This window comes from Osmerus eperlanus, chromosome 27 (genome assembly GCF_963692335.1).
Source record: "Osmerus eperlanus chromosome 27, fOsmEpe2.1, whole genome shotgun sequence".
Lineage (NCBI taxonomy): Eukaryota > Metazoa > Chordata > Actinopteri > Osmeriformes > Osmeridae > Osmerus > Osmerus eperlanus.
In genome coordinates this window covers 5631691-5656446 of record NC_085044.1, presented here as the reverse complement: position 1 = coordinate 5656446, position 24756 = coordinate 5631691, and the positions used below count along the sequence as shown (strand labels likewise).

General features: G+C 46.2%; 2 protein-coding genes and 2 non-coding genes across 10 annotated transcripts; 2 read left to right on the top strand and 2 right to left on the bottom strand.

Annotated features, from left to right (window-relative positions):
• Positions 1–94: 94 nt before the first annotated feature.
• LOC134013923 (palmitoyltransferase ZDHHC23-A-like) lies at positions 95–7028 on the bottom strand. Of its 7 annotated transcripts, none has more exons than XM_062453693.1 (5): positions 6836–7027; positions 5150–5302; positions 4376–5035; positions 2635–2802; positions 95–1485 (listed from the first exon to the last, which is right to left on the bottom strand). In XM_062453693.1, the coding sequence occupies exons 2-5, from the start codon at positions 5266–5268 to the stop codon at positions 1215–1217; spliced, it is 1218 nt and encodes a 405-aa protein (XP_062309677.1). In that variant the 5' UTR covers positions 5269–5302; positions 6836–7027; the 3' UTR covers positions 95–1214. The 7 variants fall into 7 exon arrangements, 6 of the variants coding, with proteins under 6 accessions (XP_062309677.1, XP_062309678.1, XP_062309679.1 ...); XM_062453694.1 differs by having other exon boundaries at positions 95–1452; XM_062453695.1 differs by having other exon boundaries at positions 95–1449.
• Positions 7029–9143: 2115 nt separating this feature from the next.
• On the bottom strand, positions 9144–17025 carry LOC134013898 (V-type proton ATPase catalytic subunit A). The gene is made up of 15 exons (XM_062453663.1): positions 16852–17025; positions 16121–16218; positions 15856–15984; positions 15371–15585; positions 15122–15259; positions 14822–14973; positions 14493–14655; positions 14171–14279; positions 13921–14043; positions 13697–13811; positions 13409–13472; positions 13101–13304; positions 10551–10645; positions 10150–10321; positions 9144–10037 (listed from the first exon to the last, which is right to left on the bottom strand). The coding sequence occupies exons 2-15, from the start codon at positions 16200–16202 to the stop codon at positions 9945–9947; spliced, it is 1854 nt and encodes a 617-aa protein (XP_062309647.1). The 5' UTR covers positions 16203–16218; positions 16852–17025; the 3' UTR covers positions 9144–9944.
• LOC134014101 (U5 spliceosomal RNA) lies at positions 11527–11639 on the top strand. The gene has a single exon (XR_009929025.1). It is a non-coding gene; the product is annotated as a U5 spliceosomal RNA (small nuclear RNA).
• Positions 17026–17674: 649 nt separating the features above from the next.
• On the top strand, positions 17675–17787 carry LOC134014100 (U5 spliceosomal RNA). The gene has a single exon (XR_009929024.1). It is a non-coding gene; the product is annotated as a U5 spliceosomal RNA (small nuclear RNA).
• Positions 17788–24756: the final 6969 nt, after the last annotated feature.

Sequence of the window (24756 nt, the reverse complement as noted above, 5' to 3'; positions counted from 1 at the left end):
GTTTGGATGATTTCATTATTTCTTGTTGAAAAAAATAGTAGCGACTTGCGAAAATGTTATGACAGCAGGGGAATTTTATAACTTTTTTTATCAGATGTTGTTTTTTAAGTTGTGTGTGTAACTTTTTGAAAGTTACACACCTTTTGTCTTTACAGATCCCAATCTCCATTAAATTGTGCTCATCATTGAGCTTCTTGATAGCTACCATTTTTTTCTGTGCCGTCTTTAGAGTAAAGGTATCAAATACATTGTGTCTTGGTTTATTTAAATAATACATAAGTAGATCAATGTTCAAGAAGAGATTACAGTGGATGGATGGAACTTATCAGTTTCCTATAGATAGTAATTTAATTGTGAATATACACAGTACTTCTTTAAGCCTGGGAAGTCACACAAATATTTGATCATCTGGCTGTTTTGGCATCGTGTGCAGAAACAGCTTGGTTTCGGAAGTCAATTAATGCACACGTGCAGCTATACATTTGATCTGTAGACTGAAAGTACATTTGTGAGTTTGTTGGGAAAAATGTAGGCTTATGTACATCAACATCTACAGTACACATCTTGCTACCTGTTTTGAATTTGCTTATCATAAATACATTGGTACACTTTACATATGTAAGGAGCATGATGTAAGCATTATAGATGTAAAGTGATTGAGTTTGTACATTAAGTTAAAGTGACCATAGCTAACATCGAGGTGAATAATGGTCAACTGAAATGAGTTGAGAAGCCTGATGTCCTGGGAGAAGAAACTGCCGGTGAGTCTGGAAGTCTGTGAACAGATGCTCTTGTACCATTTGCCAGACAGCAGCCGTGCCTGAGTGGCTGTAGTCATTTGTGTTTCTGAGGAACCGTGTGTGGTAGGTGCCTTGCAAGGAGGGGAAGTGATTTCCCCCATTGCATGTGGGATTTGACTGATTTGGTCGGTGCTGCGGGGCGGTAGTCATTCAGACAGGTGAGGGAAGGTTTCTTCGGTACGGTGACCATGGTTGTCTGTTTGAAGCATGCACATGTTTGGAATCTAGAGTCTAGCCAATCAGGAAGAACTAGACTACGATACCTGAGGATCATTTTCGTAAGGTTTCTCTTCAGGGACAAATAGTAACCCATCATATTTTTTTTATATAGGATTATGTACATAGTCTAAAGCCACACTTTCAGTACAACAGTCCAGAGAGGGTTGTCTGCTGAAGGTAGTTGTCGAATCATGGCTAAACCAGATTTGTGTGTTTGGAGGAGAGTATTGCAGGCTCTCCCATGGTCAGGAACTCTGTCCAGTTACGCAAGAAGCCGCGTGAGTAAACACCTGTGTCCACCACCAGGCCACACAGGCGGCTTTGGCTTGTTCTGTTCCTCAAAGCAATCTGTGCCTCCCGCTCTGTCACGTTGTAGCTGACGTTTACCAGCTGCAGCACGAGTAGGTGTAGCAGTCCTCCCGTGACGATGCTGCTGTACCAGGCACAGGTGAAGCAAAGGGCAGAGCTGTAAATATGCAGAGTATTATCAGTTTAGTTCAGAACCACGGCTATTTTTGGTGCCATTTGGTTTCCTACCTGGTGCCAGGAAGGTTGTCAATTCAAAATTCAGCTTCGGTAAAGGATTGAAATGTAAATAACTTCTTGATACAACGCCTTTTAATCTGCAGACCATTTACTGTAACGTAATGCAACATATCGTACTTGGCTGGGACACTATTGTGTCTTCTCATTTCAGCCTCAAGGGGGAATTAAGATGTTAGGTGTTTACCATGATAGCATTTAGGTGCTTCTTTTGTGGGCTCTAACCATTCCTATTCCAAAATCACGATTAGCCTTTAAAACACTTGGACCGCGGGAGCAGTCTCCCTGACTGTTTTGAGTTTTCAAAAGCAAATAACTCTGTTTGAATGAATGTTACACGCTGATCAGTCCATTACTTCTGACAGTGAAGAAAAACTGTAAATGTAATGGAGAGAGAGAGGGAAGGACATGCAGGAAATGGCCCGGGATGAATTCAAACCTGGCCCCCTGCGGCAAGGCCTTAGACCAGGACACTCCAACCCTGTTCCTGGAGAGCTACCTGCCTGTTGGTTTTTGCTCCAACAACACTTATTTGACCTGATTCCTCACAAGTTACCTGATCAACCTGCTAATTATTTGAATCAGGTGTGCTGGATTAGTGTTGGAGCGAAAGCCTACAGACAGATAGCTCTCCAGAAACAGGGTTGGACACCCCTGCCTTAGACCATGGTATGGATACTTGATAGGTGAGCCACCTCAACACCCAGTTTCATATCTACTGTTATGCTAGTTTAGAGGGTCTATAATACAATTATTTGGGGGGTTTTATTCACAGGGAGTAGTGGGGGGTGAATAGGACATGAGGAATACTGGTAGGGTACCTTCTATTCACGCCTAAAACCTCAGCCCCAAAACATCAATTCCTCTGCGTGACTACTGACTACCCCCATTGAAGCACATATCACCTCCCATTACCAACAAACTCTACATTTAACTGTAGCTTACCACAGCTACGACTAAACGTACTGTGCCACAAATGGTCCGCAGAGTAAATGAAACGAAAACATCTGTAGATGTGACATACGAGGAAGTGATTTCAGAGTGTGACTGTTCTGACGGTATGACAGTGTACCTGTAGTGATTGTAGACACCTGGGCAGTAGAGCAGGGCAGTGAGAAGGTACTGGCGTGGACACACGCTACGGAGCACCAGACTGATCCCATATAGACAGGTTAGTAGGAAGACCAGGAGGGTCATCAGGAAACTGCGATGGTTGGCCTGGCCTACACAGCTGTTTATCCTGTCTCCACAGTGACACACACACACATACACACACACACAAAGACACTGTGGCTAAAATTAAAACATCCCCAAACTCGACCATGTCCGCACGTGAACAATCAAGAGCAAGACCACATTCCCTTGTTTGGTGTGTGCGTGTCTAAAGGCCAATGGTGACAGATTGTTCTGGTTTGAGCCTGCTTCACCTTGTTGGGGTGGGGGTGAACTCCTGTGGGCTTTGCATATGTCTCTTCAGCCTGCCTGACTTTAGTGAGTCTTCTATCGCCTGACCGTCCTAGTTAAACGATTTGGTAGAGAGTTTTTTGTGCACTGAGAATTGTAGATATCAGATTAGAGTCGGAGAACTGAAAGTTGCACGTGTGTAAACGAAAGAACTGCAAAGGGAAACGGGGTCATCTGCTTGGTCAATACTTCTCTATCCACACAATAGCCTCCACTACCCAACATCTGTTACTTACTCTTACATTCACCACTCACTCACTCACGAGTCACGACTGGTATGCTAAAACTAAGTGAACAAGCACTTATCTCTCTGGATAAATGACACTTCATTCAACTGTCTCAATGAGTGTCATGTCTTGCCATTTTGGGACATGACCAATCCTGACCAATTTATAAACCACCATTTGTAGCGGTATAGTCATAATATAGTTGTTCTTGCAATTCGGAAAGATAATTTCTGCTTCTCCAAATGATTTACCCATTTCCACCTTACAACATGTATTCAAAACTTCATGAATACATTGTATTCTTGCCTGCCTACACAAAATACTCTAAATTAACTAAGCAAAAATGTTACGCATGTATTATTAATCAAAGCTGAGCACACTGACTGAAGTAGTTATGTTTAGTTCTTGGCCAAACATTCCTTGTATCCATTGATTTCTTGTCAGTGACCCATCAGCATTATCCAACAGGTGGTATCTCATTAGTTCCATTCTAAGCCGACACAGCGGGCTACAAGTCTGACCAATGCCAGCTTCCAACCACCATCATGCCCTGGCAGCTGAGTCCTGCCAGAAGTGTGAATCACTTCAGTCCTGGTTTCTTACTCTCCTGACTCTTGATGACATATTGCCATTAAGTCAACCAAGTATGCCATACTGTCCAAGAATAATAAACAGAGAGTCTACTCGACAGAGCTGCCATACTGTCCAAGCATAATAAACAAAGAGTCTACTCGACAGAGCTGCCATACTGTCCAAGAATAATAAACAGTCTACTCCACAGAGCTGCCATACTGTCCAAGCATAATAAACAAAGAGTCTACTCGACAGAGCTGCCATACTGTCCAAGAATAATAAACAGTCTACTCCACAGAGCTGCCATACTTTCCAAGCATAATAAACAAAGAGTCTACTCCACAGAGCTGCCATACCGTCCAAGCATAATAAACAAAGAGTCTACTCCACAGAGCTGCCATACTGTCCAAGCATAATAAACAAAGAGTCTACTCCACAGAGCTGCCATACTTCCAAGACTCTGAAATGCTAAGGTAATTTAGCATTAGCTTGGAAGAGTGAGGTAAAAGTTGAGAAACACAAATGGGTCACAACCTTACTGGAACCCACCAGACACAGTGATGGTCCAGGCGGAGAACACAGGCGCCACAGATGCGACAATGTCCCGCCCTCGGGGGGCGAGTCACTTTGCACACCGGACATCTGCCTCTCTCCCCCGGGACAGCCTCAGCCGGCAGCCTCACAGCTCCAACACTGGTGTCAGACACCTCACACTGGCCGGCTCCATTGACGTGGTGGTCAGAGCCTCTATTGAGCTCTTGGCCGTGAGTGGTGTTCAGACTGTCGGCATCATCGAATGAAGGCTTCACGAATCCAGGCCCTCTCTTGGTACGGATAAGGGAGACCAGGGTGAGAACTACCCCGACGGTCACAGTTCCCAGCTGCAAGTGACTAACATCCCCACGCGGTACTATTTCTGTGAGGAAGAGGTAGTACATGTACGCCAGGGAGTAGAGTGCCAGGGTGAGGAAGAACAGGGTGCGTCTCTTCTTCTTGTGCGTTGCGTAATAGTACCACAGCACCAGGCCGGGCATGGCAGTCAGGATGATGATGCCCAGCAAGAAATGCAAGGCTGCCACGTGCAGAAGGACAGGCAGCAGCATCAGAGCAGGAACCATGGAGATCTCAACCTGCCGGTCATCTGACAGCAGGGGCAGCCTCAGGCGATCCAGCACAGGTGGTGTGTTTTGGAGCTTGGCCTTTAGACATCTACAGGATGACAGAGAGATTGAAAAGGATCAAGAACGAAGGTAGGATTGAAAGAGAAAGAAATGGAACAATATATTTTTGGGGGGCCATTATCTTCTTCTCCGACCATCTGACCTGTTGCAGGCTTCATCCAGATCCTCACTGTCACAGCAGCATCCGCATGGGTCGACGTCACACTCACAGCAGCACATCGGATCGTCCGGTTCTGGGGGGTTAAACTTCTCCTTTTTCATGGTGACTTATCTGTTATTCTACTGTGTACCGTATCTGTTCAAACGAGGAGCAAAAAGAAGGAATCGGAAACTGGCGAAAGCTGTACCACAGGCAGGCCAAGACAACTGAACAACAAAAACATACCATTCAAGTAAAAAAAAGGATAATGGCCTTTATCTACCATTTTGAATGGAGATTTAGAGGGCATTAAGGCTCATAATCCAAGTGTATGGGAGCAGCCTGAGGTAAGCAATGTACTTTTACACTGGAGACCTGGGTCGTCATTCTGGCTACAGCAAAGTGAGAAAAAAGGGTGTGATAAATCCACAGACTCCTCCTGGTGCTCTGAGAGCGCTAATGGCGCTACAACTGACCACTCATGCCTCTCGGACAACATCGTCTTCACGCTGAAACGAAGCCTCCTCCACAACATTCTACCCAGTCGGCAGCTACTTCTCCAAACCCCACGCACCCAACCACGAACACATCTTCATCCAACCCACACCTCATCACCAAGGCCATCAACATCGTGTCATCTTAATGAGACCTGGCACCACTTTGCAAAATAACTAATTTGTGGAACTTAACCCCAATTTACTTTTGTAGTTTCTTAAAATAGCTTTTATACTGTTATACTAGCATCAACTGGCTTCTTGTGTTGTAGAGTACTCCATTAAATTGTAGACTATAGTATGCCCTATAAATACTGTTCTAATGAACACACAACAGTCTTACTGGTTAACAATGGAAAATAATTTTGGATCCATTTGGAAAAATAAATATCTGTAGGCTCTTAATGAAATAGGCATTTCTATAATATTCAGGATGTCATCCAACCACAGAGGAGTACAACTCATTTCACTTTTAGAAACAAGGCCAATATGTCCACAGGGAAAATCTATCTAGGACAAAAAAAAAAGAACAAAGGTCCTCAACGTAGGCATCAATCATGAAGGCAGGCTGACACATCTGAATGACTGCCAGTGTTGGCTTTGTTATCGAACACATAACACAAGTTACAATTACTGGCTCTCCTTGACCTAGCCTACGAGTTTGGAAACCCCTTCCCTTTCTTTTTTATTTGGCAATTTCCTATAAAGTCTAGAACTTTGTTGAAAAGAAAAATATTCTTAAAAGGCTATTCTGTTTTAGAGGTTAGAATCCTAAGCAACCTGCCTAGTGGTGAGTAGCCTGTTGGTTGTAACGTGGACCACTATAACAGGTGTTAAACCTGGTTACTGGATAGATTATTAGGTGGGCATTTGAATTTACCTTCTTTTTATGATTTTAGCCTACCGCATACAAGGTGTTGTAAAAAAAAGAAGTTATCTTTCGTAACAACCCTCTTCTAATTGTACTACCCCCAGCTTGGCCAAATTGGCTACTTATCGTTTTACGGTTGATTATAGGAAACTTAAAACCCGGTGATAACACATTTTTGAAACTTCAAACCTATTTTCCCATTTCCTTTAGTTTTAATGGAAATCAAATTGTAAAATGAAGTGCAAACACAACCATGAAAACAAGTAAGTTAAACATTTCCAAAAATATTCAAAGTCCTTCGCAGGGTATTCGATCATAACTTACGTTTCAATGTTGATGTCCAAATAAATTGAAATAGTTCTTCTACTATTCGGTTTGGTGACAAGAACTAATGAAGTCAGAGTTCTTGCTTTTGAAGAGAGTCACGTCTGGCTGTGGTGGCGACAGTGGAACAGCGTGTAGAGAGGGTTCGTATTTCAAGGATTCCCAGGCGGACAGCTTCTCCACAGTGCCTCAGTGGTAGGTGCCGTAGAGACATAACGTAGGCTACGTGTAGAAGTGAAAGCAATTAGCCTACAACTGAAGAGCATCTTTTGTCTACGGATATTATAATAATACATGGGTTGGGTATAGCTACTGGACCTAAATTAGGCTACTTTAAATGTCTTTGGTATCAATAAAACGACCCTTTCTCTCTTTAGTCCGCTGTTAGATATTGTTTAATGGCTTGTACATTTAGTCTGATAATGTAGGCCTATTTAGTCGCATTTTGGTTATACTGCTGCAATTTTGGGAAGGTTGTTTTTCGGTCTCTTTTGTCTAGGGTTTGATGTGTTTAGCTGCACGGAACACAGGCCATAGTTATCTCAGACTCTCATTTGCTCACAACACCAACGTGTTAAAAAAGCTCAGCTACAACTCTTGACAGCTCACACTGGATTGAATGACACTAAGTGGGGAAGACTTTATAGGCTACAGGCGGTTATGCAAGGACCAGGGTGTCGGGGTATTTGAGGGACAGTGTAGCCCCACCCTTTGGCATCATATTTCCTCCAGCCAGCCATGTGACCCTTCCCCCCAGCTCCGCATAGAACAGTATTGAAGAGGGTTTCTGATACTTCTTAGACTGAACCCATTGCATCTGTAACTTGAAGGGACTATTTGAGATCCTCAAGACAGAGCTGTATTGTAGACTAATTACTGCATGTTCCTTTTACACACTCTCTCACAAACACACACACACACACAGACACACACACACAGACACACACACTCATATTACAAGCAGGGAGATGCAGAGATGGCTGAATCCTCCTACTGTCTACTCTGGTGGTCTTCTGTGGATGATCCCGATCAATTCAGAGACTGATGTTCCCTTGGCTTGCTTACCATTAGGCAGAAGTAAGGAGTACTGAAAGCTTAAACCACATGCATTAAACAAGAGAAAGACACTAATCCAATTTTTGCAGAGTAATGCAGTCAGCTGCAGACAGCACACTGTAATAGGTTGAGTCTCATGTGTAAAGCCACGCTCAGCAGTGTATAGCTAGAACTGTAGTCAAGTAAGCACATTTGATGGGGATTTTAAAATAAAGTTGGGCATTGTACATCTTCATTCAATATGAATTTTCATTTAATTGGAAATATTATATGATTACATTCATATACAGTATATGTTCGAATAATTATTGTATTATCCATGTAGGTACACACTAGAAGTAGGCGGCCAATGGTCAATGTTTTTCATTTTCTTATTCCCCTCAAAGTTGGTGAGTGCTACCAAACATATTTGGATGTTTTTGGGGGAAGCATATGTGTTTTGAGTTTAGCACCAGAGTGAGAGCTTCGTTCTCGAAAGGTCAGTCCTCCACTGCACCCTTGTATCACTACCCAGAGACCGATCCCTAACTCATTCTACAGTTCTCTGCCAAGAGAGGGGGCCCTATTGGCACAGCAGACCCCAGAGAGTCAACTGTAGAAGGGAGGGCAGGCGGCCCAATGAAGGGACATTTTCAAACCAGCAGGGAAGGGATAAGAAAAAAACAGGTGATAGACAAACACAACTGTATGTGTAGTTTAACCCTCGTGCTGCCTTCGGGTCACATGACCCAAAGGTTCATAACGAACCTTCGTTGTGTTTACCCAATTTTACCCAATACAAAAACAAATTAAAATAATTTTCTTTTAACCTTTGCAATGTGGGGGGTCTGAGACAGCCTAGCTGTTAAAATAAAATGCTTCACTTTGTCTTTGTATGCGGTAAATCTGTCGCAATACGACGGTGGGTCACAATGACTGATGGGTCAGAATGACCCGAAGATAACACAAGGGTTAAACAATTGTCCTCTATTCATAGGTGGGGATAGAAGACTAAATCTGTCAGCATAATTGAAATGTGATAAACTGGGATGTCAGTGTCCCTATGACTAATCATATTCTGAATGTTTTTTCTCTGGTTTATTTGAAAAAGAGAAGATATTTTATTGTGTGTTGAATAACACATCTGTATAATTTGTGGGTTACGGTTAAGGGTTGTTGGTTAATCTGTCAGTATATCAGCTAATGCCTGATCATCATCATGTATTCTGTCTTATTGTTCATTCATGTTGACATATGAGATACTGTGGCTGAATGGAAATAGTCATTATCAATTTATTTATCTTTGAAACCAAATAGAATATTTGTCATAAATATACCAGAACATGTTTGCCACAAGGGACTAACAGTTTAACACACGCGCACACACACACACACAGAGACAAATAACCAACATCAATGTATCCTCAGAGAAAACAAATTCACATCTCTGAGGTAAGGTTGACGACAAGTGTCTCAACATCCTGACAACAAACAGGAGGCCTCCATCCCTTGACCAAATGTCTCAATTTCAGTCAACAATCTGTCTTGTATACATCCACATGTGTCAATCAACTGACAGTCAGCATTCTGTTGCAGCAGCAAGTTAAGTGCAAGTGTTGCACCTGATTGAGGCCATAAATGGCTGGCTGCAACAAGGGGGCTATGAATTAGTACTGTCACGGCTTGTGGTCACTTGCACATCTATGCAAGTAGGGGCAGCAGCAGTTTTATTGCTACAATCAAAACATTTGGTCCTTCTCTCCGTGTCACATTTGGTACCGATCACTTCAAGTTTAAACCCAGAGGATTCCAGTACTGCCTTGTAGACGACAGTAGGGTTGTAAGAAACATACAAGAGTGTAGTGTTGTGATAAGGGACATAAGATTGGAATGTGGATCTGGGTAGGGGAACACCAAGGATAGAAATGAGTTGAAGTGATTGTAGTGAGGTCACAGGCCTAAAGAAGACATTCACAAACAGGGCGCCTCTGGAGCAACACATTGCGTTTCACTGGGGCATTGGGAGAACTAGCAGGGCTGGGAGAGGAAGGGATGTCGAGAGAAGGACCAGAGCTCAGTCTTCCAGGCTGCGAAATGAGTTCTGCATGTCCTCCAGAAGCTGGGCATAGTCCGCCTTGATCTTAGCCTCCCCGTCTTTCACTGGGTCCTGAAACAAGAGTTAATAAGACAGGAGGGTTTGGGAGTCAAGAGTTCAATTCAAATGAGCAGTTCAAACATCAAACATCCCTGGATCGTATCGAGTTGGCATCAGAGGCTACCTTGAATTTCATGGAGCTGATCTTGTATAGGACCTCTCCCATGTTCTCGCGGATAATGGACCAGGTGATTTTGTTGTCACTCTGGGATGTAGTTTCGACCGCGTGCCGGGCCATGTCGTAGAAGGCGATCATGTTGGACAGGATGCCCACGGTCTTGTAGAAGGGGCAGAACCTTCGGGGAGGGGAAAGGGGAATGTTTGTCATTCTGAATAATCCTTAAAGCAGCCGCTCTCAATCCTGGTTCGGACTAGGATTGAGAGAGGCTGCGTTTTGCGGCACTTAACAGACAAACTGTTTGTCAAGGTCTACTGTATAACACACACCGGTCACTCAGATATGTATATAATAAATAAGGCCAAAAAACAGTAGTTGTATCCATCTTCCAATATTGCAATGCTCACCTGTCATATGGAGTATAACCATTCTGTTGTAGGAAGTCATCTTTGATGAGTTTAGCAACTTCCAATGTAATTTTGTCAGTCTCTGCCAGAGATGCCTGTAATAAAGAAGGCAATAGGATTCCTACCAAGCATACCAGTTTTATCTTAAACTCTCCACGGAACGTCTGATCGAGCCGTAAGGTTAGGACAGGAGCGAGGTTACTAAACGGATCAGCTGACGGGAACAAGATTATCCGAAGAAAACATTACCATTGTGGCCTCTACTTTTAATGGAAGCGATGTGCTCCGAAGATCCAAAATGTAGCAATTCCGCTCCAGTTTCACTTCCTGATAGTAATTCTCTTGTTCTCATTTCCTAAATTAATTTCCTTGACACCTCTTCGAAAATATATTTTCAGTAGTCTAGTCATTTTTTATGATTATTAAGACATTACACACAAAAAATAAACTTTCCTTTAAATCACAAACAACATTCAACTGGGTGTCCAGTTGGGACATGTTTAAATAAGAATATCTTTCACATGTTGAAATAGGACGACAAAAACTAAGACCGTCGGCGACTGCATTTACTCCGACTGGGTCGAGGCCGTGTCTGTAACACACGGCACAAAACTCGTACATTTCGATAAACCTTTGCAAAAGTGTTTCTTTTTACCATGTAGGTATAACATAATAAAGTATTCGATGAGAGTTTAAAGGGCATCATTCGAAGTATGTAATGTTAAATTGCAGAAATGTTCGTTTTTCTCAACGTAAAGGACTATTTCCCATCATGCTTTTCACGTGTACGCAGACCAAATAAAAAGGCGTCTATTACTGGATATACTAACATACGTTACATATCTGTCACTTTAAACAAGTTTTAGCGTACTTTTCAAGTACTAGCGTGGGTCTCCTGAAAAACACAATGTTGAACCATCAAATGCAATGTCATGGCCGAGAATAGGTGCGTAGAGGCTTCCCCATGAGTATTTATACACTCTGGTTTCTCTTCAATCGTATAAGCCTTTCGCCTTTTACTAAAGACTTCCGTGGAGAGGAACATTACGAGTATCAATCAATTTTTTGATGCCCTGCTCACGCAGGGCCCCTTATCTGTTAAAAGTAAGAGTTGGCGGAGGAAAACGTCGGCAATACGGTGTTGGCGGACTTTACAGGCATTGCAGTGAATTGAAACACAAATACATCCCCTGTATTTTATTCCAATGCTACTTAGAAACAGCTGGTTGAAGTTATGCAAATAAATCACAGCTGATTTCCATCTAGGAAACACTCAGGTGTTGAGGTTCTTTCAATCGCATGACCATATGGTATATAAAGAGGACCTCTTTGGGCTGATCTTGTGTGGAAAAATAACAATATAGAACAACACAAAGAAAGTAAGAATAATGCCTGCACGAGAGAGAGGAAGACAAGTACCAGGACAAGGGAGCGGGAGAGGAGTTAGAATGCGTGGTGGCGCTCAGAGAAGGGCTAGAGCTAGGGTAACTGATGAAAGTGACTGTAAATGGCAGCTATATTGCATATTTCTGTTATCTTACAGTAATGTCCTGTTGCAAATGAAGCCTTTACTGCAGCAATTCTCTCTCTTCTTTTTTCATAAACTGTACATTCTATAATGCTACTCTGAGATGGGTCATTCATTTTTTGTACTGAATATCTGCAGCAAAAGAAACAAAATGCTGCATTTCCTAAACCCAACAAAACTAAAATGTACAGAGGCTTAAAAAAAACTGCAGTGCAAAACACAATCTATGATCAATATACTGTGAAACCTGACATATATAAAAGAATGCCGTTTCTGTAGTTCCATCTGATGTTAGTGTTTTTATGACATTGTGCTATGATTGACTAAATGTTCCCGTTGAAAGAGAACATGTGAGTGTTTTGGTAGACAGTGTTTTATGTTAGTGTATGATTGTGTTATGAAAATTAGTGTTGGAGTTTAGTTTACAATGTGTGACTTTAAGCATGAAATTAACCGTTTTGCCAATTGTGTGTTGTAGGTGTGTTGGTGCGTTGAGAGTTTTGGAAAATTGTTAGAAGTATTGGAAAAATTGTCATAGCGATCGTAAAAAACTGTAAATTGAGGAGGAATATTTGGGGCAATACCGCCAACAGGCAGCAGAGGGCTGTACCTTACATAGCCTACTAACTAGTAGCCTACATACCAAATTAAACAATCGCATAACGGTGTGCCACCCCCGCCCTGGTCTCGTCTCCCGGATACCTGACAACGTACCCAAACGTTGACAGGTATGGTAATCTCACAGCAAACTTTTGATTTGAGAGCCCTGAAAGTAGCCAGGGAAAATGTACACTTTAAACAGTCCACTAGAACAAAGTGACATGAAACATGTCAAGATCAGAGATGCCTGTAATAAAGAAAGCAGAAGGATTCCTACCAAGAATACCAGTTTTGTCTTAAACTCTCCACATACCTCACCTTCACTAAGATTGGGGTTGACAAATACGGACAACATCCAAAAGAATGCGAATCGCGACCCCCACCGCCACGCAACAAAACCATATTTCGAAACCTGGCCTCACCTTGCCGACCAACTGGACTATCTCAGCCAGGTCCTCCTCCTCCTGCAGGATCTCCTTGGCCTTGGTGCGCAGTGGCACAAACTCAGGGAAGTGCTTGTCGTAGTACTCGTCCAGAGCGCGGGTGTACTTGCTGTAGCTGATCAGCCAGTTGACTGAGGGGAAGTGTTTCCGCTGGGCCAGCTTCTTGTCCAGACCCCAAAACACCTGAGAGAGGGGTGCAAAAAGAAAGAGCCCGTTAGGAATAGAGTGTCAGTTCACAGCTCTCCCAAATAATTGAACGCCACTCTGAGGCCATTATATTTTGTTACCTGGACGATACCCAACGTGGCTGAGGTGACAGGGTCTGAGAAGTCTCCACCAGGGGGCGACACACTGGGACAGAATAATAACATGACCTTACGTTCCAGTCGTATGAGAATAGTTTGCGAGATCTGATGAAATCAGAACCTGTTACCATACCTGTCACATTATGTCTGCAGTTCTTATGCAAATCAGTTATACTAGATGACAGGATGCTATTTACACAGGAAGAGGTTTGGAGAGCGCTAATCGTAGGTTAACAATGACCCCTGCTGGAACACAGGTGTACTACTCACGCTCCCACAATGCTGACGCTGCCCTCTCTTTCTGGGTTTCCCAGGCACTTGACTCTACCGGCACGCTCGTAGAAAGAGGCCAGTCTGGCCCCCAGATAGGCAGGATATCCACTATCTGTCAACGGCATCCCACAGAAGTGTGATCAGTTCAAACTGAGTAGAGTAACACTACCAACTAGCTTTCAAAGGGTCACCATTCGTCGGCACTGGCTCAGTGGACTCACCAGCGGGCATCTCAGCCAATCGCCCTGAGATCTCTCGGAGGGCCTCAGCCCATCGTGAGGTGGAGTCAGCCATCATGCTCACATGGTAGCCCATGTCTCTGAAGTACTCGGACAGGGTGATCCCTAAAACGCAGAATGGAAAGTCCGAGGTGTCACAAAAAGAGTAGGAGTCGTCGTCACGGCCGTGCAATGTCTTCCCAGCTAAAATGACCTGTTACACTTTGAAACTGTCTGACAGACTGACAGATACCTGTGTATATGGAGGCCTCCCTGGCAGCCACAGGCATGTTGGAGGTGTTGGCCACTAAGGCTGTTCTTTTCATTATACTCTCAACCTTTCCATCCACTTCCATAGTAAGCTGTCGGATGGAGGGGAGCACAGTAGATTAGATGTAACAAATGCTGAACATCCTGGTAAATTCTTCATTAAACTGGTATTATATTCCTTTCACACCCACCTACTGGTAAAATATGTTAGGTGTAAATGTATATCGTATTTAACAATGATAACAATGATTAGTAATGATAATTATGTTCAATTCAATGAAATCCATTTCCCAAGAGTCACCAACCTCAGGGAAATCTCGCAGTACTTCAGACATCTCATTCCCTCGCTCTCCACAGCCCACATAGACGATGACGTCACTGTTGGAGTACTTGGACAGGGACTGAGAGATCACAGTCTTCCCACAGCCAAAGGCTCCGGGGATAGCAGTGGTCCCTCCCTGGACACAGCTGTGTACCAAGACAACCATACCAAGACAATCGTTTCTACAGTTTTAGGATGAACATTTGTCATTCAAAAAGAAAATCCTAGCTAGCATGATAGCTTGACTACAATAACTGTGAAAGGAGGAGGTGTTAAAGAAGACAATTTTGGAGTAATGAGAATTATATTCACGGGAAAAGGGCGTCCAGAACTCTCTGGCCAGTAAGCAGAGGATGATTGGCAGGTAACTTCTCTGTGACAGGACGAATTTGTCGTACGGGCCAAACTTGCATCATGGTGAACTTGTCCTTTACTCCTTCAAACTCCAGTTCCAGCACTACATCCTGACATACGAACACATAAGAAGTGCAATCAATCTGACAATATAACACTATTAAACCTGCTCTTGAACTGAAACAAAAAAACCTGGATCTGCCTATTCTTAGGGTCAGCGATGCTCTGGACAGAAATATGTCTGAGTAAACCACTTACAGAAACATCGTAATTTCCAGGTGGGGCCAGGTAAGTGACCGTGCCTCTGTTCCGTGGTGGAAGCATGAGCTTGTGCTTGATCAGGGAGTTCTCAAACACCATGCCATAAATATCCCCTCCGGTAATGTGACTCCCAACCTGATAGGAAGAAAGTATGGATGCTTTAATGTAGATACTTCTTTTTCGAATAAAACCCCATATCCAGACCCACCATACACAACACAAAGGCCTAAATCAAGTTTGTCTTACTCTGAGGCTCTGTCCAGGAGAAAACTCCCATTTAAGGTCTCTGTTGAGGGCTCCAATGTTAACCCCTCTGGGAATGTAGATACTCTGAGTGAGGTCATTGATGTCCTTCAGCGGGCGCTGAATACCGTCAAAGATGGAACCCATGATTCCCGGCCCCAACTCTACAGAAAGAGGTTTTCCTGTCCTGAGGACAGGGTCTCCGACAGACACACCAGCTGACGCAGAAGTTCAGGGAAATATCATGAAACAACACTAGATAAAATACCAAGGTGGGAGGAGAAGTCGGTCAGGTGGATATGAGACTGAGAAGTACGCACTTTAAATCTTAAACAAGTTCAGAGACCGTCCAAGAAATGTGGGGTTGACACTATTCCCGATATGACAGTTACATTTTCTTTACATTCTTCTTTGTTTTCTCATGGGACAAATTCCCTTTTGGAAACGGCGCAATCATGTACAGTATGGGTGCCATTTTGAAAAGATACAAGTCTCCTCGTAGACTTGAATGGTGGCCATGTCTCCCTCTAAACGGATGATTTCTCCCACCAGCTCACTGTGACCAACACGGACCAGCTCATACATGGCCGCTCCTGCCATGGCCGTTGCTGTAACCACTGTGGGGTGAGAGGTCAAATAATATAAGTAGGAATAAATGAATGAAAGTGATTTTCTCATAGAAACAACATGTTATAGAGGCATATAAGAAAACTGTACTACAAATTGACATAACATGACTGCTAGACAACTGACCTGGACCTGAAACCCCATGGACATATCCAAACTCGCTCTCCCGCTCCTCATCACGGATCTTAGGAAGCTTGGAAGTATCCATCCTAAACTTGTGTGACCTGTAAAATACAGAGACAGAGAAAGAGAGGATTATCTAATAAGATAGAAATACATTGATACTGCAAGTTCAATCTGTCAGACCAAGTATGCGTAACAGCCAAGCTGACATATTGAAAACACAGACAGGCATGCTTTAGCGAGTTAAAGAAGCACAAGATTGAGAAAAACATTGGCTTACCTTTGCACAGCCATATGACTGAAACTAGTCTATTGACCACTAGTGAATTTAGAAAAATGTAGTCATATGTATAGACAATGGGCTTGCCATGACTATCCATCTGTCTACACACATACATTAACATAACCTTAATTGCTCTTGCTGTCATAATATCACATATAAGGCACAAAAGCCAGCTTCAACTATTGTATTCTGCCCACCTAAAGGATGAATAGCTAGAACATAAGTTACAGGCAATGAGTTTGAGTTAGCCACTAATTTACTGTACTGTCTGACAACAACTAGCAAGCCTTGCCCTGGCTAACCAGTAAGCTGCTTTTGGTTTAAGTCCACACGGGAAGAAGACTAGTTATCATCGTTAGCGAGCTAGAACTGCTACGATACAGTATTGCGCTGCAGTCTGTGACAAACGATGAATAATGTTTGTCAAATGTAGCCTAAGTCATATACCTACTTTTGAAATGCAAATGCACTGCGTGATTCGCAACTCGGAACGTCTGATCGAGTCGTGTGGTTAGGACAGGAGCGAGGTTAACTACACGGATCAGCTGACGGGAACAAGATTATCTGAAGAAAACATTACCATTGTGGCCCCTACTTTTAATGGAAGCGATGTGCTCCGAAGATCCAAAATGGAGCAATTCCGCTCCAGTTTCACTTCCTGATAGTAATTGTCTTGTTCTCATTTACTAATGTAATTTCCGACACCTCTTCGAAAAATGTATACATTTGTTCAAGTTTTCAGTAGTCAATTTTGTATGACTAATGACCGGTGACATTACACAAAACATTTAAATTTCCTTTTAATCACAACCAACATTCAACTGGGTGTCCAGTTGGGACATAAGAATATCTTTCACAGGTTTAAATATGACGATAACATTGTCATGTCTGTATGCACAGCAAAACTCGTACATTTCTATAAACCTTTGCAAAAGTGTGTCTTTTCATAACGTAGGCTAATTATAACAGAATAAATTATGCATACGAGTTTAAAGGGCATCATTCAAAGTATGTAATGTTAAATTGTGGAAATGTTCCGTTTTTCTCAACGTAAAGGACTATTTCCCATCATGCTTTTCGCGTGTACGCAGACCAAATAAAAAGCAGTACATTACTGGATATAAAGTTGCATATCTGTCACTTTAAACAAGTGTTAGCGTACTTTTCAAGTACGCCCTACTTGCGTGGGTATCCTGAAAAACACAATGTTGAACCATCAAATGCAATGTCATGGCCGAGAATGGGTACGTAGAGGCGTTCCAATGGGTATATATACACTCTGGTTTCTCTTCAATCGTATAAGCCTTTCGCCTTTTACTAAAGACTTCCGTGGAGAGGAACATTACGAGTATCAATCAATTTTTTGATGCCCTGCTCACGCAGGGCCACTTTATCTGTTAAAAGTAGGAGTTCGCGGAGGGAAACTTCGGTTATATGGTGTTTATTCGCCCTTCCAGCGCCAACCTAAAACCCCCCACGAAAGTGAGGAAAAACTCGAGGGGGTATCTCCTCCTCCAGGGACGGTTGAGGATGCTGCAGGTCGGGACTGGTGCGTGTGCCGTGTCTTCTGTGTGTGTGTTGAGGGTAGGTAAGGTGGGGTGGGGTGTGTGGGTGGAGGGGCCAGTCTTCTTGGTGAGGGGGCGGCAGGGTGGGGGGGGGGTTGCTTGTCCTGGTGCTGGGGGGGCGGGGAAGTGGTGTCCTTTTTCGGGGCCCCAGGGAGGAGGGTTCCAGGTGCTGCAGCGGGTGTGCCGGGGAGGGTGATGGCCGGTCCTTGGGGGGGTGAAGGATGCTGCTGATGGGATGGTGTGGCCGACTGGAGCACTGTGAGCTGATAGGGAAGAGATGGAGAGGAGAGGAAAGGAGGGGGGGGTGAAACAGGGTACTGAGTTGCAGGTGTAGAGGTGTGGTGTACTTCCCATTTGGTTTGGTGGGTTTCTCCTCTCTGGACCCTTGCACTGGGGTCAGGTGTTGGTGCCCCCGGGTCTTCGGGCTTGGTGCTGGAACGGGTGTGGTGTGGTGATGGCTGCCCAGAAGGTGGTGGTGATGGTGGTGGGGGCAATGAGGGTGTTGGATGGGAACGCCGTCTGGCTTTCGGGGACGGAGGGAGGAGTGCAGAGCTGGTGTGGTGGCATGGGGGTGTCTCTGGCGGTGTCCGGGTGATGCTGGAAGTCCTGAATGGCGTAGTCCCAGAGGAGGAGAGTGATCCTCCTCCTCTGGACTATGAATGGTTGTTCTTGTTTGTAGTAGAACCTGAGGTTCCTTGTCTCCCATATCACCTGCTTGACGGCGCTGACGATCCTCCACTGGTATTGTAGGCGGGGGCTCGTACAGCACCCCGGAGAACCGGATGGACGGTTAATAAGAGGTTGGAATGTCCTCCATGTCACTCTTGCTGTAGTTAGTACACTCCCACATTATATGGACTTTCGTTTCCACTTCTCCACAGCCGTATGGGCAGAGCTCATTCTTTATTCTTATTTTTAGATATATTTTATTTTTAAATTGTTTTATTCTTAGTTTAGTTCTTAGAAATAGTTAAACTTTAGTATTTTTACTTAATTTAAGATTTGTATATGTTTAGTACCTCCCTACTGTAACAGATGTGGTCTTGCAAGCTCCGTCAGAGGTATACGGGCCACTGTCCGCTCCGACCAGGAGTCGAACCTACCACCTCTGACTTCCCAAGCTCTCAAGACTAACCCTACCAACTACGCAAACGAAAAGCTAGCAATTCGTTGACGCAGGTGGCCTGCTACATACTTGAGGAGTGAGTTTCACCACACACCGGCTACACTACCACAGTAAATTCTGTGTTTGTATAACATACATGGCGAATAAACCGAATTCTGATTTGCTAGTCCCCTCTTATACATCCTCTTTCTAGTTGGTGAAGTTTCAGTAGCTGTTGTCCAGACGATGTCTATATTGTTCTTTTCATTGAAATGAATGGGGACGCCATCTTGAAAGGGCAGGCTTGCTGTGTCTACTGTATATAAGTCTATGGGCACACAGTTATGCGATCGTTTAATTTGGTATGTAGGCTAGTTAGTAGGCTATGTAAGGTACAGCCCTCTGCCGCCTGTTGACGGTATTGCCCCAAATACTCCTCTTCAATATAATGCCTATGTGCTAACACCATATAACCGAAGTTTCCCTCCGCCAACTCCTACTTTTAACAGACAAAGTGGCCCTGCGTGAGCAGGGCTTCAAAAAATTGATTGATACTCGTAATGTTCCTCTCCACGGAAGTCTTTAGTAAAATTTTACGTATTTATTGGTTTTACCAAAATTAAAACAAGTATTTACAAATACATGTTATAACTTCCACCACATTTCACCCAATGCAAATAATACAAAAACATATACAATCACCCAATGACAATTACCTCAAAAATCTTTCACCAGAGTGTGGGCCCTCCCTGCGCCAACCTAAAACCCTCCAGGAAAGCGAGGAAAAACTCCTCACAAAAACTCTTTTGAGAAAATTTCGAAGAAACCTCGGGAGGAGCCGTTCGAGGGGGTATCCCCTCCTCCAGGGATGGTTGGGGGTGCTGCAGGTCGGGCCCAGTCCAGGTGCGGTGCAGTGTGCCCTGTGGTGTCCGGGTAAGTAGGGTGGGGTGTATGGGTGAAGAGGGGGGGGAGGGGCCAGTCTTCTTGATGAGGTGGGGGGGGCTTGTCCTTGTGCCAGGAGGGGGGGGGGGGGGCTGTTGTGTCCTTTTCGGGGGTCCAGGGAGGAGGGTTCCAGGTGCTGCAGCGGATGTGCTGGGGGGGGGTTGGGGGGGTTGACCGGTCCTTGGGGCGTGGAGGATGTTGCTGCTGGGCTGATGTGGCCAACTGGAACTGGAACCCTGTGAGGTGATAGTGGGAGATGGTGGAGAGGGGAGGAAGGAAGGGGGTGAGAAAGGGTACTGGGGTGCAGGTGTAGTGTTCTGTGTACTTCCCATTGAGCCTGGTGGGTTTCTCCTCTCCGGACCCTCGTACTGGGGGCAGGTGTTGGTGCCCCCGGGTCTTCGGGCTTGGTGCCGGAACGGGTGAAGTGGTGGCTGCTCGGAAGGTGGTGGTGGTGGGGGCGATGAGGGTGTTGAACGGGGAACGCCGTCTGGCCTTCGGGGACGGAGGGCGGAGTGCAGAGCTGGTGTGGCGATGTGGTGGCATGGAGGGCTGAGCTAGATGGACACGTCCTTCCACCTTTCAACCCCCCATGTGTCTCTGGCGGTGTCCGGGTGGTGTTTGAAGTCCAGGATGGCGTAGTCCCTGAGGAGGAGAGTGATTCTCCTCCTCTGGACGGTGAGAGGTTGGTCCTGTTTATGGTAGACCCTGATGTTCCTTGTCTCCCATATCACCTGCTTGACGGCGCTGACGATCCTCCACTGATGTTGTAGGAGGGGGGTCGTGCAGCCTCCCGGAGGACCGAACAGGATGTCGTCCGCCGCCAAGCGAGGCAGGATGATGTTCCTGTAGAGGGAGACAGAGGGAACAAACAGGGCCCAGACCCGCCTGGCCACGGTGCACTTGACAAACAGATGGTAGATGTTTTCAGTGTCAGTGCAACCGTGGGGGCAGAGCTCGGTACGGGCTATGTGCCGTCTGTACATGAATTCTCTGGTGGGGAGACAGCCGTGAGCAGTTGACCAGTTTAAATCCTTTTGCTTATTGCTGATGCTCTTGTGGCTGATGTTTTTCCATACCTGTTGGATGTCCAGGGCCGGCCTGGCCTTGGGTGGTGTGATGTTGTCCTTCCCTCTGATGTGTGCCATGATGTCCTTGTATTTCCAGGAGGCCAGGCCGGCTGCGGGCAGACCCGTCCTGAAGGCAAAGTTCTTCCACTCCTTGTATACTTTCGGGGGGTCCCAGCAGTAGGGCACAGTGTGGTTGATGGTGGTGTTGGTGATACGGAGTGCTCTGAGTATGGGTGTGGCGAAGTACCTCTCAAAGGCTCCTGCCTTCCTGTCCGGTTTATGGATGTTTGTGACCAGTTGGGAGAGGCCCTGTGCCCTTATGATGTTGAGGATGTCTGGGACCCCCTTCCCCCCCTTCTCCTCTGCGCTGTACATGATGGTCCTCTTCAAGCGCTCCATGTTGCTCCCCCAGACAAAGGTGAACATCAGCCGCTCGATGGTCTTGCTCGTCACCCTGTCCGGGGGAAACACCCTACCGACATAGAGGAGAATGGGGAGGATTATTGCCTTCAGGATCAGGATCTTACCCGTTATTGTGAGGGACCGTGCACTCCATTGGGCGATCTTCTGTTTGGCTTGACTGATGGTGTTGGCCCAGGTCAGGGTCCCTTTCCCGTTGTTCTGGTAGATGACTCCGAGCAGCTTGATGTTGTCTGTTTTTACAGGGAAAGAGGTGGTCATCGCTTCTTTCCAGTGTTGCGACAGGTACAGTTCGCTCTTGCCTCGATTGACCAGGGCGCCAGTGGCTGCACAGTAGTCGTCCACCACCTTTGTTGCCGCGGCGATGGACCGACTATCCGTGCCGACGATGGTGATGTCGTCCATGTACGCCACCACCTGAAGCCTCTCTCCCTGGGCCCCCGGGAGGTGGTAACCCTGGATGGTGTGTGTAGCTCTGATTTTACGGAGGAAAGGCTCCAGGTAGATGACGTACAGCAGGGGTGCTAGGGGGCATCCTTGTCTGACCCCTGACCGGATAGGAAAGGGGTCTGTGAGCTGTTTGTTGACCAGGACTCTGCTCGTGATGTTGTTGTAGCAGAGCCTGGTCCAGTGGATGAGGTGTTGTGGGAAGTTCATCCTCCCTAGCACCTCCTGCAGGAAGCCATGGCTTACCCGGTCGAAGGCCTTCTCTTGGTCGAGGCAGAGGAGCGCGAAGGGGGACCTCCGCTCCTGGGAGTGGAAGATGAGGTCTCTCACCAGGAGCAAGTTGTCATTGATGGACCTTCCGGGGACGCCGCAGGTCTGGTCCGGGTTGATGACTGTGGGGAGGTGTGTTTGGAAGCGCCACATGAGGGCCTTCGTGAGAATCTTGTAGTCCGAGCAGAGGAGGTTGATGGGGCGCCAGTTCCGAAGGTCCTTGAGGTCCCCCTTCTTGGGTATTAGTGTAACTGTACTCTGTCGCATTGATTCTCCTAGCCTCCTTTCCCTGTAGACTGCCCGGAGGACCTGGGCCAGATCGCCCTTGACGAGTTCCCAGAAGGCCTGATAGAATTCCGCCGGGATCCCGTCCGGTCCCGGGGCCTTCTGGGTGTTCATGGAGTGCACGGCCCGGGTGAGCTCCTCCAGGCTCAGCTCTGGTTCCTCGCTCTCGCCCCCCTCTTTGATTTGGTCCAGACCGTCAAGGAAGGTTTCCGCCAGAGCCCCGTCTGCCGGCTTGGTGTCAAACAGCCGGCCGTAGAACTCCTCGGTCACCTCCCTGATGTCGTCGCTGTCCGTGACGGTCTGGCCGCTGGTGTTATAGAGGGACTGGATGCCTTGTTGTTTGGACCGTGCCCTGCGGAAAAAGAATCTTGTGCATTTCTCCTCCTCCTCCAGGCCCCGGATTTTATCCCTGAAGGTCTTCCTCTCCTGTTCTTCCCGATAGAGTGTGGCCAGATGTTCCTTGGTCTCTGACAGCTCCCGGGTCACGTCGAATCCTCTGAGTTGGAGGAGGCTAAGGCGTTGTAGGGCCTCGTTGTGGTGGTGAAAACGGGCCCTTTGTTCCCTAGCCTTCCTCCTTCCCACCCCTCCGAAGAACCCCTTGACCCGGGACTTAACCATTTCCCACCACTCTATCGGGGATGTAAATAAATCCTTCAGGGTCCTCCACTCCAGGTAGCGCCTGGAGAAGGAGTGGCTAGTGGAGGGGTCCTGGAGTGCCGATGTGTTCATCCTCCAGGGCCCCCTCGTTGGTCTGACTGGCCCCTCCCATCGCAGGGTCACGGTCAGCATCCTGTGGTCTGAGAAGTGCGTCGCCTGGGTCTTGAAGGCGCACACTCCCAGGCCTGGCGAGAGCAAGAACATGTCGATCCTTGAAGAGGCAGAGCCCGAGGATCTCACCCACGTGTGTGTTGGGGGGGAGGTGCCGCCGACGTCCACCAGGGAGAAGTCGTTGATTATGTCCTGTAGTGCTGTGGTAGATCTGTCCTTCCTGGGTTTGCTGGCCGACATCTACCTCCTCCAGGAGTGTGCCATCCCCTACAAAGTGATGGATGCACTCCTGGAGGGGGAGTGGACTCGGGGAGACTCTCTCTGGTCAGGTTCCAACACGGCCAGAGCGGACGGGGTCGGGATGTTGGTGGCCAATCCATTCCTCCGACAAATTAGCCATCGAGTCGTCGAGAGCGGGCGGATCCTGGCCGTCGACCTGGAGGTCCGGGGTTCCCCGCTCAGGGTCATCAACGTCTACGGCCCCACCAGCGTCGCAGAGAGAGTCTCCCTCTACGCCAAGCTCCGACCTCTCCTGATGACCCCCATGCCAGTAGTGGTAGGGGGCGATTTCAACTGCGCTCTGAGGGACGAGGATCGTATAAGGGTGTGCAACCCCTCCCGCCCTCGTCTAGTCTCCCGGATACCTGATAATGTACCCAAACGTTGACAGGTATGGTAATCTCTTAACCCTACATGGGTTGACCCCATTCTTCCTCTCATACCACATAGCATGTGAGCCTGTGTGTGTGTGTGACCGGATTCAAGCAACCTGGGTAGTCTATTTCAAAACAAATTTTCTGTCAGTCTACAGGAAGAATCACTGACAAAATCCATGTGGGCCTTTGTGTGGCTTTAAACGTACACTCTCTTGACAACGGTTTAGTTTTGGCGGCAGAACTGTAGACAGGTGAAGAAGTTGTTGATAGACAGGGAGGCAGAGTGGTGGTGAGTGGAGGATTTCTGTAAAGTCTGAGGGATGGTCAACACCTAAGTTTAGCTGTTTATGGGGGGGGTCCATGAGATCTGTGTGTGTTGTCCTGTAAGGATAGTGTTTATGGGTGGGGGTTATCTCTACATTTTTTTTTTTAAGTATGGTAATCTCACACCAAACTTTTGATTTGAGAGCCCTGAAAGTAGCCAGGGAAAATGTATCTTTACTGTAAACATTCCAAGAACAAAGTGACATGAAACATGCCAAGACTCAGTGCTGGGTTTGAATACAACACAATCAAAGGAACACAGGTGGATCAAATAACGTTCCTTACAGGAATCCAGGACCACTCTTCAAGCCCGAATCCTTCACAGTCCACCAGGTACTGGAGACTCTGGCATCTGTTACATTGGCCATCCTGAAGTCAAGAGCCCTATAGAAGAGCTGACCAGACAGTCCTCCGGGTTCATCGACAAAGCTTCACAAACCTCTCAGAGAAGGAACTGTGGAACTGTGATGACGGCCCTTTAGAAAGGGCAGTGAGAGGTGCAGCAAT